Here is an 11,688-nt window from a genome sequence, read left to right on the forward strand (position 1 = left end):
TTCCAAATTCAGGAGGTACAGCTAGAGGAGGAAAAAAAAAAAAAAAGTACCCCTCTATCTCCAGTAGGTAAAGGGGTCCCATACATCTGTGACTGAGTGCCGCAATTCCCCATTCTGCAGATGTCGGGGAATCAGGGATATTAAACATGTTGAATTTCCCAGATCGGCCGAGAGGTCGTCAATCATTGATGTCCGCGGATCAGCGGCATTGGCAGAACAGGGAATCGTGGGCCAGGTATATGGGGCCCTTAAGGCAAATATGTTCTAGTAATAACCCGCACCAACACACCTTTACCCCAAAACTCAGGTAAACAAGACATGGAATGACGGAAATATTTTTATTGGAGCAATTGAAACATGAGGCTGCCGGCAACTTAACGATTGGATTTGGCAACTCTCTCCAGTTCATCCTTCTTCTTGATGGCGTAGGAGTTAGAGGAGCCCTGAAAAAGGGAAACAAATAGTAACATTAATGCCCCCATTCGCTTACTGTACAGAGAATTAGCCGGCTATAGAGAACCGGCAGCACTGACACCGCCGGCCACATTTACCTTGGCTGCGTTGATGAGCTCATCGGCCACACATTCTGCAATGGTCTTAATGTTCCTGAACGCAGCTTCGCGAGCACCGGTGCAGAGGAGCCAGATGGCCTGAGGGTACAAAAGGTGTATTCAGTATGCAATATTACAGTCACTCAGCGCCAAGGGTCTACTACCTAAACATAGCCAAATGGTTTGATTTTTTTTTTTTATTTTTTTTTACGTGCCCAAAACTATTATAGACTTCGCTGCCAAAAATCACTAAATGGTCTCAAAATTGCCCTTCCTATCAAAAGCCAGGTTTGTTGCTGGACGGTATCATCATTTCTGCTGGGAGGTTAAATCCTGCTCCGAGATCACTATCTGTGTGGTCAAACATCTCCATGTCTGTATGATGCAGCGTTCTCCCCCTTCAATAAATCCCTCTCTAATCTGTTACCAGACAGATGAAGGTCCCGCCATTCTCTAATACAGAAGCCACATGCTCTGAAATCCGTGTCAGTGGCACAGATAATCCTTCAATCTCTCAGTAATCCGTAGCTTGATAATTAAACAGCCAGGGAACGGCGGGTGTCCACTCAGATTATTTTAAAGTTCATACAGCCTTAAAAGATTGATCACTGCTGACACCAGTGGTGACAAGGGGCATCTGCAGCCCTTAACAGAATGGTGTGCGCGCGTGGCGGATTGGGAGGGGGTAAATGGACATCTGGGGAAAACCGTATAGGAGACTGAGCCCTCTGAAGCCTCTTTAAGATACAACTGTCCACCATATCCTTTATGTCTCCAATCACCTGATTGACTCTTCGGAGCGGGGACACGTCCACAGCCTGTCTCCTCACTGTTCCAGCTCTACCGATACGGGTGGAGTCTTCACGGGGACCGCTGTTAATGATGGCGTTCACCAGCACTTGCAGAGGGTTCTTAAAGTGGGAAGAAACATTTGTGGTATTAGTACACGTTACGGAAGAAAACTGAGGCGCACACCCTCCATAGTCCTTCCCAAAATGCCAGCACAAACCTGAACAGTTCTTACGTTGATTATAACTACGCCTCATGCTTTCACCTACACGTGTATTAATGTATATGAAGTGGTGAGCGTCAGTCATTACCAGCCAGGGCTGTAATTACTTGTAATGGCACATGTGCGCTGCTAGCGGTGTGCAGCGAGAGAAACTGCTAATAAAACGCGCCTGCATATTCTACCATAACCCGCCATCATCAGAGGAATCATTCAGACCAAGCCATAAAAAGGCCCATAATGCCCTGCCACATTTTTGCCATCAGGGCATGCTGGGATGTGTAGTTCAACAGCAGCTGGAGGGCTGCTTATTGCCCAATCCTGGTCTAGTTACCAAATACAGCTAGTATACTGCTTAAAACAAAAATAAACAAGCAGAGTACGCGCAGAATATGAGCCCCCCCCATTGTGCAGATCAATGTGCGCACTCCTGACCTCCCAATCACATTCCATTCACTAGAAGTGTAATTGTTCTAGTAACAATGGGAATAAAATACCCTGTTACCGATCACAGCAAATCACATTCTACCTGTTTGATTAGGAAAGGAAACCAGGAAAGCTACGCTATGTTACTATGGGCACCCGCACCGCATACATTCTCCAGTGTACAGAACATTTCTTATATAGACCATTTCAATATAGGGGTCACACTGCATCATTTTATTTAAAGGGCAACAATAAGATGTTTAGCACGGCGGGCTCACAGCGCTGGGCTCATGGGACAGTACCAACTAGGGTCATGTGTGTGGAGCTTGTACAGTATGTTGTCCCCAATATTTGCACAAGTTTCTGCCCCATACCCCTAATGGTAGGTGAACTGGCCACTGACAAACAGCCATAGTGTGTCCTTGAGGTAGGGGATATGGATTGTAAGTGCCCCTGGGGGCAGCGACTGATTATATAGTGTCTGTAAATGACTAATATGAAGGAGTGACATGAATATTCAATAACTGAGGGAGATACAGTTAAGCTGGCCACACACTAGACCAAGTTTCATCCAACTAGTTGATGGGTTGGAATGACAATCTGGTAATGTATGGGAGTAACTGATGATCAGCAATTTGCTCCTAAATGCCAGAAAACAGATGAAAATGGCGTCAGACAAGTTTGTTAAATGTTTGATCTAAACAATTTGTTCAAACAGTTTTTGTCCTTTTTCCAGCGTTTGGGAGAAAATTGCTGATTGTCATTTGCTTTCATCCCTTAACCAGATCTTCATTCCAACCAATCAACTAATTAGATGGTTGGATGTAAGTTGGTCTAGTGTGTGGCCAGCTTTACAATACAAAAGCTTAAAACAACCACTTATGCAACAGTAACATTCACAGATCAAGCATGCATCACTCTAGTCCAAAATGCACCCAAATATAAACTGCCTTACAGCACTGCACCATTCATTACATACAGGGGTGGGCAATAAGCGCCCCTCCAGCTGTTGAACTACAAATCCCGGCATGCATTGCAACAGTTTAGCATAGCCAAATAGCAAAACTGTGGCAGTGCATACTGGGGTGTGTAGTTCTACAACAGCTGGGGGGGGCAGGTTATTGCCACCCCTACATTACAATGAAGTCAGAACGTATGATATGTAGGGATGGACATCGGAAGCAGAAGGTTACCAACCATTGTTGTTACCGATACGATGGAAGTACTTTTTTACATCAAATTACGCCCATTTTGGTTGCCAGCCATCAGATGCAGTTTCCGATGGTGGACTCTTTTCCAGGTGTCCGCAGCTCAGTGCATATGCATATACGCCCAAGCTCCAGCTGCTTCTGCACATGCACACATAGTAACCATCACTGGTTCTACCAGGGCATGGCTTTGAGGAGATGGCTAGTAGCCATCACATCACTGGACTTGGCAACCATTCAGGCTTCCGATGTTCATCCGTAGTAACATGTGAACGTTGGATGTAGTTACTACTGCACCGAGTTGCTCTCTACTGAAATCCATATAACTCCAGCCAAATGGAACATTTGCCCTAATCCTCTCTCCAACCAGCAGCTGAGTCAGTTTCCCCGTCCCAAGTTCCCAAACTTCTCCTGCCTGAGAGTTCACCATAACGGTCACCAGCCCGATCTGGATTTTGCTATAGACTGACTACATCTGGGAAGGGGGAGATCCCCTAAATGATCTGGTAGAGAAATGTCTATATGCAATATATTTTGCCATTTATGGTAAATCACAAGCTCAGGGCTTCATAAAACTGAAGCCGCTCACCTCCCCGGTCAGCAGGTGGATGATCTCGAAGGCGTGCTTCACAATTCTGACAGTCATAAGCTTCTTGCCGTTGTTCCTCCCGTGCATCATGAGGGAGTTTGTAAGACGTTCAACAATGGGGCACTGGGCCTTGCGGAAGCGCTTAGCGGCATAACGTCCCCCGCTGTGTGGCAGAAACTTAGCGTATTTCTCTTTAACAGCAATGTAATCCTGAAAGACACACCAGGCATGAATGTATACAATTCATACATAGAAGAGATGCGTACAGCTTATGTACAAGTTACATCAAGTCTAATACATAAATATCTGCACACTAGGCTACATTCTGCAGGAAACGATCCAGTCAAATCATGTGATACAGATAGTGGAGACAAAGGATAAAATATAACCAACATGAAGTCATGTAATAGGGCCTGTATGCACCGTAGCATGGATTCCACCAAGGTCTGGCGTTGCGCTGTTGTGACGCAGCACCGTTTATACACAAAGTTACTCCGCCAATAGCCGGTTGGTGGGGATGGAAAGCGGACGTTTTAGGCGTTGTTACAGAATATCCATAAATCCTCAACTGGGTGCAGATCTGGTGGCTAAAGTTCATCATGTATGAATATCCGGTGCCATGCACCCCAAAGGGTTAATGTAATCGATGACTCCCTCCCCCGCCAGGAAACTATATAGTTGATCACTCTGTACAGATTATTAAAGATCGGCTTTCTCCTTGCATTCTAAGTAAATGACTGCACCCAAACCATGTCAGGAAACAATGACCCACAACATTACGGAACCTTCACTGTTGGGGGGAAAAAAACCCACTAAGGGCTGTAGGTTGAAGCCACACATGCGCTCGTCTACAGAAAAATGCAATTCATCTGCGCTGATGAACGTCCTCAGTTACGTAATGGGCTACAGTCATTCTATGATGCACGGTTTATGCACTGCAACCAAACTACGATATTCTGCTCTTGTTGGGATGTCCCTGATGAAACTGGATGCTCGCTCTGCGGTCAGCTGATCTGTGGTCACTCGCCTGTTTTACAATGCACTTGAAAATAATGCATGGATATTGTGACCCCAAACCAAGCACTTTGGCCCGCTGCTGCCCTTTGCGAATTAGGTTTATCTTCAGAATGCCATGACATCTTAGAAGCGCCGACAGTGGTACCTCGTTGTGTCTTGTCATAGTCAGTAAGGCTTGTGCCAAAATGTCCAATAACTGCTCGCCCTTCAGAGTCATTGAGGTCTCTCTCTTAGTTATACTAGCCGTAGTAATAAGTAACCATGGCGGGATGTCACTTGCATAATTAACCCCAGAGACACTTCTGTGAAAGCCCTTCCCTTTCAGTATGCTTGGTGCCCCCCATTTACACTGCTATATTCAGGCCGCAACCTGTGTAGGTTAATGTAAAGTAGAAAAAAAAAAATATGTTCCTTGAAGAAAAGTTTGTTTCACCATAAATGTAAACTTCAAATTATCTCGTAATAAACGGACAAGCTCCATTACACAAAAACAGTCAGCCGTTGTGGAAGCGGAGTAAATCCACTATGAGGTGAAAATAACTTAATAGACTGAATCCCAGAAGAGAAGATAATCACCTATATATACTACACACCCCCCATCTGGATTTCATGGCATGCCCACAGCTGAATGGTCACTGCGATCACATCACAATAGTTACCTGCAACGAGATGTCATTGATCTGGACGTCATCTGTACTCCACTTCCCAAACAGTTTAATTTCAGGGGTCTCGGCCCCAACAGGAACAGTTTCCCAATCAGCCATGCTGCAAATAATAAACCGTACAATGAGGTTATAGCATGTATGGGGTAAACTGGCACTTTATAACTATTCATCACTAAGTACACAGGCCCATACAGGATACGTTCAGTATTCCAACACAGGGAGAGGGGGGTTAGGATACCTACAGACAGGTTATGCCAACCCTGTCGGGATCCCGAGCGCCGGTATACCGTACCCATCCACTCCAGTTACAAAATAATACATTACAGAGACTGGCTGTCAGACGTAGAATACCCCCACAGTCACAGTAGGCAGCACATCTCATTACATGTAGGTGTGCAGTCCAGGGCCCCTCCCCCATGTATAATCCCACAACCACTGGCCGGATTCAAGACCAACAGACACCACTCAAAATTATAATCTAGACACCAAATTTAGGACTTATTTCTTATGGTTGGGTTTGTTTTATAACGGATAACAATATAAAGGGAGGATCCCCCGTGAGACTATATGACGGAGAGTCAGAGGGACTGACAGCGCCAACTGCGGTACTCCCCTGGCAGGGGTGGCACAATGAGGGCATCAGATGTGTAAATGTCTAAACCAGTGGTCAGGGAACATGGGTAACTTAGCCCACATGGGGTAAAAATTAAATTCCTGGGGGTAATGGACGGACAGCCAGGCATGCATATGAATCATTCTATAATATAGAATGATTCATATGCATGCCCGGCTGTGCCGCAGGGAGGCTCTAAGCTGGACGCCCGCTGAGATGTTACTACCAGCGGGCACCCGGCTCCTTCCCTGCAGCGCTGCGTTAGCCGGAGTTCTCATCTGAACTCCAGCTTCCGGCTCTCTCCATGCGCACCATGACGTCTCTCCCATAGTTCCGAGGAGCAGCCGGGCGGACAGGACGGCGGCAGATGCAGGAGCGGGGATTAGGATAAGTGGGTTCTTTTGTACAAGCGGCACTACAGGGGCATTATATGGGGGCACTACTACAGGGGCATTATATGGGTGCACTACTATATGATTTCCTTCCTTTCAAATCGAGGGGGTAATGTCAGTGTGTCTAAATATATTTTGGGGTAAAAGGTAAAAAAGTTCCCTGGCCTAAACAATTACCAATAATAATATATTAATAGGAAACACCAGTCATCATAAAGCTCAGAGTCCTAAATAATTCTATAAAGGATTGGGCAGGACCCATGCAAGTGGCACAATGTAGGTGTCCAGACACTGAGCTGTGGGCCTGGCCCACTACAGCACCGTGCATATAACACGCGTGGGCCCTGCACTATGGGGCTCTATGGCCCCTGGCTGGAATCGTGTCAGCCCCACTCCAAGAACCCCAGCTACTCAGTCACCCCAGACAACTACGTGAGCCCGACCCCAGCACCCGCCCGCACACAGTCCCGGCGTAAACAAACGCCGGGACAGCCTATAACGTTACTCTGTCACTCACGTGTCTGCTCGTCTATGTGCTGACCGGCTGCAGCTCGGAGCGGAAAGAGGCCGGGGCGGGGTCTCCTGCCCAGATATACAGGGGCCCACACTTCCGCCTAGGCCTGAGCCGCCACTTCTGCCCTCACCTGAAGCTCATGCACTGCCCGTGTTACGGACGAGTGCGGTGCACGGAGGCGCCATGTTTCTTAAGGGAAAAGAGTTGGGACGTCACTTCCGTGCCGCCATGGAGACTGTGGGCAAAGCTGTGTAATCACATAGGCTGACAGGGCAGACGTCATGATGAGTGCCGGCAGAGAGGCATGGTATCGGTTCGTGCCATCTTAACTCGAGTGCGAAGCAATTAACTTTTATTAGTGCGTTACAGTGAGTGCCAGTAATAGACCTACAATTTCATTTACTCAGAAGAAAATGGGAACAGTCAGTTACAAGTCCCGGCAGTGCATGCTGTTACTTGTAGTTCCACAACCTATTGAGCGCCAACAGGCTGACTGTCACTGGGAGACATAATGACCTTCCACTATATATAGTATAGAAAGGGAGCTGGCCCATGTGATACACAGAGGGGGAGATGTGATAAACGACCAGTCACTCAGCTCCTGTCATGTTACAGCAGGCTTGCCTACCCTCCCTATTTGGCTGGGAGCCTCCCGAATATCGGGTGCTGTGCCGGATAGGCAGGCAAGCCTCCCGGCAGCCGCCATGCCTCCCTCCCCACCCCCTGCAGAGTTAATATCAAGACCACCGCAGTGGGTGGCCCGATGACGCGATTCGAGCAGGATCGCGTCATCGTGGCCCCGCTTTACAACGCTGGTTATTCCGGCATTGTACAGAAGGGGTGGGGCCGCAATGACGCGATCTTGCGGCCACGCCCCCGCAACGGCATCATAGCGCGGCCACGCCCCCTGCTGTAAGCTGACATTCAGCTCTCTCCCGGAAGGTTGGGGCTGAATGTCGGCAAGTATGTGTTACAGGCTGTGTTTGAAAAATGACAGGAGCTGATTGGTTGGTAGTTTATCACCAATGTATCACTTTTCAGAGCTGAGTACATTTGCCCCTATCGTGTTTTCCCAATAAGACACTGTCTTATTTTTTTTTTTGGTCAAAAAAACTCCATAGGGCTTATTTTCGGGGTAGGGCTTATTTTAATTAACATTGACAGCATCATGCCCTCAGTCCTGCTTTTATCCCCATCATACCCTCAGTCCTGCTTTTCTCCCCATCATGGCCTCAGTCCTGCTTTTCTCCCCATCATGGCCTCAGTCCTGCTTTTCTCCCCATCATGGCCTCAGTCCTGCTTTACAATTCTTTACTTACCATTATTTTTTTTCCTCTTTTTTTTTTTTTTTTTATGTTAGGGCTTATTTTCGGGGTAGGGCTTATTTTGGACCGTTTTTCAAAAGTAAGGGTAGGGCTTATTTTCGGGGTAGGTCTTATTATCGGGGAAACACGGTATTGATTATTGCAGGCATTCCGCTGTGATTATCCATGGAAAATGTATACTGTATAACATAAGAAGTTATATTCCGATAACCAGAGCGCAATGCTAGTAATAACATCATGGTTTCTAGGGTCACAGCCGTCTACAGGTGTTTTATTAGCGTTTTTTACAATCACGATTGCGCTGGTGTCTACAGTCTGCCAGAAATAACCTGGGACACACCATGGGTATAATACTATGAGTATTACTGCCAGAAATAACCTGGGGCACACCATGGGTATAATACTATTGAGTATTACTGTCATATATAACCTGGGACACACCATGGGTATAATACTATGAGTATTACTGCCAGAAATAACCTGGGGCACACCATGGGTATAATACTATTGAGTATTACTGTCATATATAACCTGGGACACACCATGGGTATAATACTATGAGTATTACTGCCAGAAATAACCTGGGACACACCATGGGTATAATACTATGAGTATTACTGCCAGAAATAACCTGGGACACACCATGGGTATAATACTATGAGTATTACTGCCAGAAATAACCTGGGACACACCATGGGTGTAATACTATGAGTATTACTGCCAGAAATAACCTGGGACACACCATGGGTATAATACTATGAGTATTACTGCCAGAAATAACCTGGGACACACCATGGGTGTAATACTATGAGTATTACTGCCAGAAATAACCTGGGACACACCATGGGTGTAATACTATGAGTATTACTGCCAGAAATAACCTGGGACACACCATGGGTATAATACTATGAGTATTACTGCCAGAAATAACCTGGGGCACACCATGGGTATAATACTGTGAGTATTACTGCCAGAAATATCCTGGGACACACCATGGGTATAATACTATGAGTATTACTGCCAGAAATAACCTGGGGCACACCATGGGTATAATACTATTGAGTATTACTGTCATATATAACCTGGGACACACCATGGGTATAATACTGTGAGTATTACTGTCATATATAACCTGGGACACACCATGGGTATAATACTGCGAGTATTACTGCCAGAAATAACCTGGGACACACCATGGGTATAATACTGCAAGTATTACTGCCAGAAATATCCTGGGACACACCATGGGTATAATACTGCGAGTATTACTGCCAGAAATAACCTGGGACACACCATGGGTATAATACTGTGAGTATTACTGCCAGAAATAACCTGGGACACACCATGGGTATAATACTATGAGTATTACTGCCAGAAATAACCTGGGACACACCATGGGTATAATACTGCGAGTATTACTGCCAGAAATAACCTGGGACACACCATGGGTATAATACTGTGAGTATTACTGCCAGAAATATCCTGGGACACACCATGGGTATAATACTGCGAGTATTACTGCCAGAAATAACCTGGGACACACCATGGGTATAATACTATGAGTATTACTGCCAGAAATAACCTGGGACACACCATGGGTATAATACTATGAGTATTACTGCCAGAAATAACCTGGGACACACCATGGGTATAATACTGCGAGTATTACTGCCAGAAATAACCTGGGACACACCATGGGTATAATACTGCAAGTATTACTGCCAGAAATATCCTGGGACACACCATGGGTATAATACTGCGAGTATTACTGCCAGAAATAACCTGGGACACACCATGGGTATAATACTGCAAGTATTACTGTCATATATAACCTGGGACACACCATGGGTATAATACTATGAGTATTACTGCCAGAAATATCCTGGGACACACCATGGGTATAATACTATGAGTATTACTGTCATATATAACCTGGGACACACCATGGGTATAATACTATGAGTATTACTGCCAGAAATAACCTGGGACACACCATGGGTATAATACTATGAGTATTACTGCCAGAAATAACCTGGGACACACCATGGGTATAATACTATGAGTATTACTGCCAGAAATATCCTGGGACACACCATGGGTATAATACTGTGAGTATTACTGCCAGTGTGCGCCCATAGTTGTCAGTTACCTCATATCTCCCGAAAGAGTCCCAGACCCAGCTTCTTTGAGATTCACACTTTGAAATGTTCCTATTTTTCAGAATTGATGAAGAGCACAATGTAGATCCCCCCGTGCTGTATGTCAGATGTGATTGTTACCAGCTTGAAAAGTTGTAATTACAGTTAAAAAAAAAAATTAAACAAATGTAACATGATGGGTATTGTAATACTGCAAGGCCGGCAGAGACCGCGGGGCTGAGTCACTACGGATCGCAACTGCGATCACGGCTGAGATTACACACACTGACTGCGATGATGTGCTAATCCATTGCGATCGCTATGCCACCGCAGTACTACAAAGGGACGCCCACCTTCCCTTACACACATCCGTAATGTTTAGCAAGACTGAGAAACCATTGGTAACATGGAGTACCATCGCAGCCTCACGCACACTTGCATAAGTTCGGACATTAGTCATGAATAGCTAACCTCAGTGCACGCAGTGAGTACTCGAGCTGCGTATGGCATCACAGTGGATAATTTATGTACGACCCTGCAATGGTGTTCAAAAACCCTGGCACGCCTGCGTTTCGCCGACCACCCCCCGTCACCTCCCACAAACTGCACTTCCTGTCAATCACTCTGCGTTGGGTCTGCGTAGTCACCGCAGTTCCGATCGCAGTGGCTGGTTCGCGCACTGTGATACATGCGCAGATCGCAATAATCGTCCGATAGCGTGCGTAATGGCAGTTGCGAACCTTGCTTAATCAGGCCCTGTAACCAGCCTGGGTGCAGCCCAACCAGCAGCAAAACATTTCTGCTTGGGATACATTTTAAAATTGTAGATAACTATTATTTAGCCCAGGGGTGCCCAAACTTTTGGGAGCAGTTTGTGCATTTATCCTCCAATTTCCTTCAGGGTCCTTTCAGAGTACAAAGTATCTGCGTTCTTAGGGCCTGATTCAGAGCCGGACGCAATTAGCGCTCGCTCATCCAGAAAATAGGGGTGGCTATTCAAATGAACCGTTCGCTGTTTGCGGTCTGTTCACGCCTCTAGGTCTGAACGAGCGTACAAAACTTGCGGTCGTTTTTTGGGAAACTACGCCCCCTGGCCGCTCGCATCCTACGTCATGTCCGCTATTTATTAGATTAATCGAGTACATCGAACAGGGTATGAACTGCTCGCTATTCTTGTGGTTGGTTTTTGCTACCACAATTTTGCGAGCAGTTCTGGCTATAAAATAACCCAGTGACGTGGT

General features: G+C 46.1%; 1 protein-coding gene across 1 annotated transcript; it reads right to left on the minus strand.

Moving 5' to 3' along the window:
- Positions 1-324: 324 nt before the first annotated feature.
- On the minus strand, positions 325-7,094 carry RPS5 (ribosomal protein S5). Its single transcript, XM_088446586.1, has 6 exons — positions 6,988-7,094; positions 5,460-5,565; positions 3,784-3,993; positions 1,334-1,462; positions 552-650; positions 325-443 (listed from the first exon to the last, which is right to left on the minus strand). The coding sequence occupies exons 2-6, from the start codon at positions 5,562-5,564 to the stop codon at positions 375-377; spliced, it is 612 nt and encodes a 203-aa protein (XP_088302712.1). The 5' UTR covers position 5,565; positions 6,988-7,094; the 3' UTR covers positions 325-374.
- Positions 7,095-11,688: the final 4,594 nt, after the last annotated feature.

Source organism: Taudactylus pleione, unplaced genomic scaffold (genome assembly GCF_031769625.1).
Source record: "Taudactylus pleione unplaced genomic scaffold, aTauple2 ptg000400l, whole genome shotgun sequence".
NCBI classification, from domain to species: Eukaryota; Metazoa; Chordata; class Amphibia; order Anura; family Myobatrachidae; genus Taudactylus; species Taudactylus pleione.

Coding starts and splice junctions, on each gene's coding strand:
- RPS5 (XM_088446586.1), bottom strand. CDS start 5,564: ATGGCTGATTGGGAAACTGTTCCTGTTGGGGCCGAGACCCCTGAAATT. Junction 1,463..3,783: donor TCCACCTGCTGACCGGGGAG/GTGAGCGGCTTC, acceptor TCCCACTTTAAG/AACCCTCTGCAAGTGCTGGT. Junction 444..551: donor AGCTCATCAACGCAGCCAAG/GTAAATGTGGCC, acceptor TCCCTTTTTCAG/GGCTCCTCTAACTCCTACGC.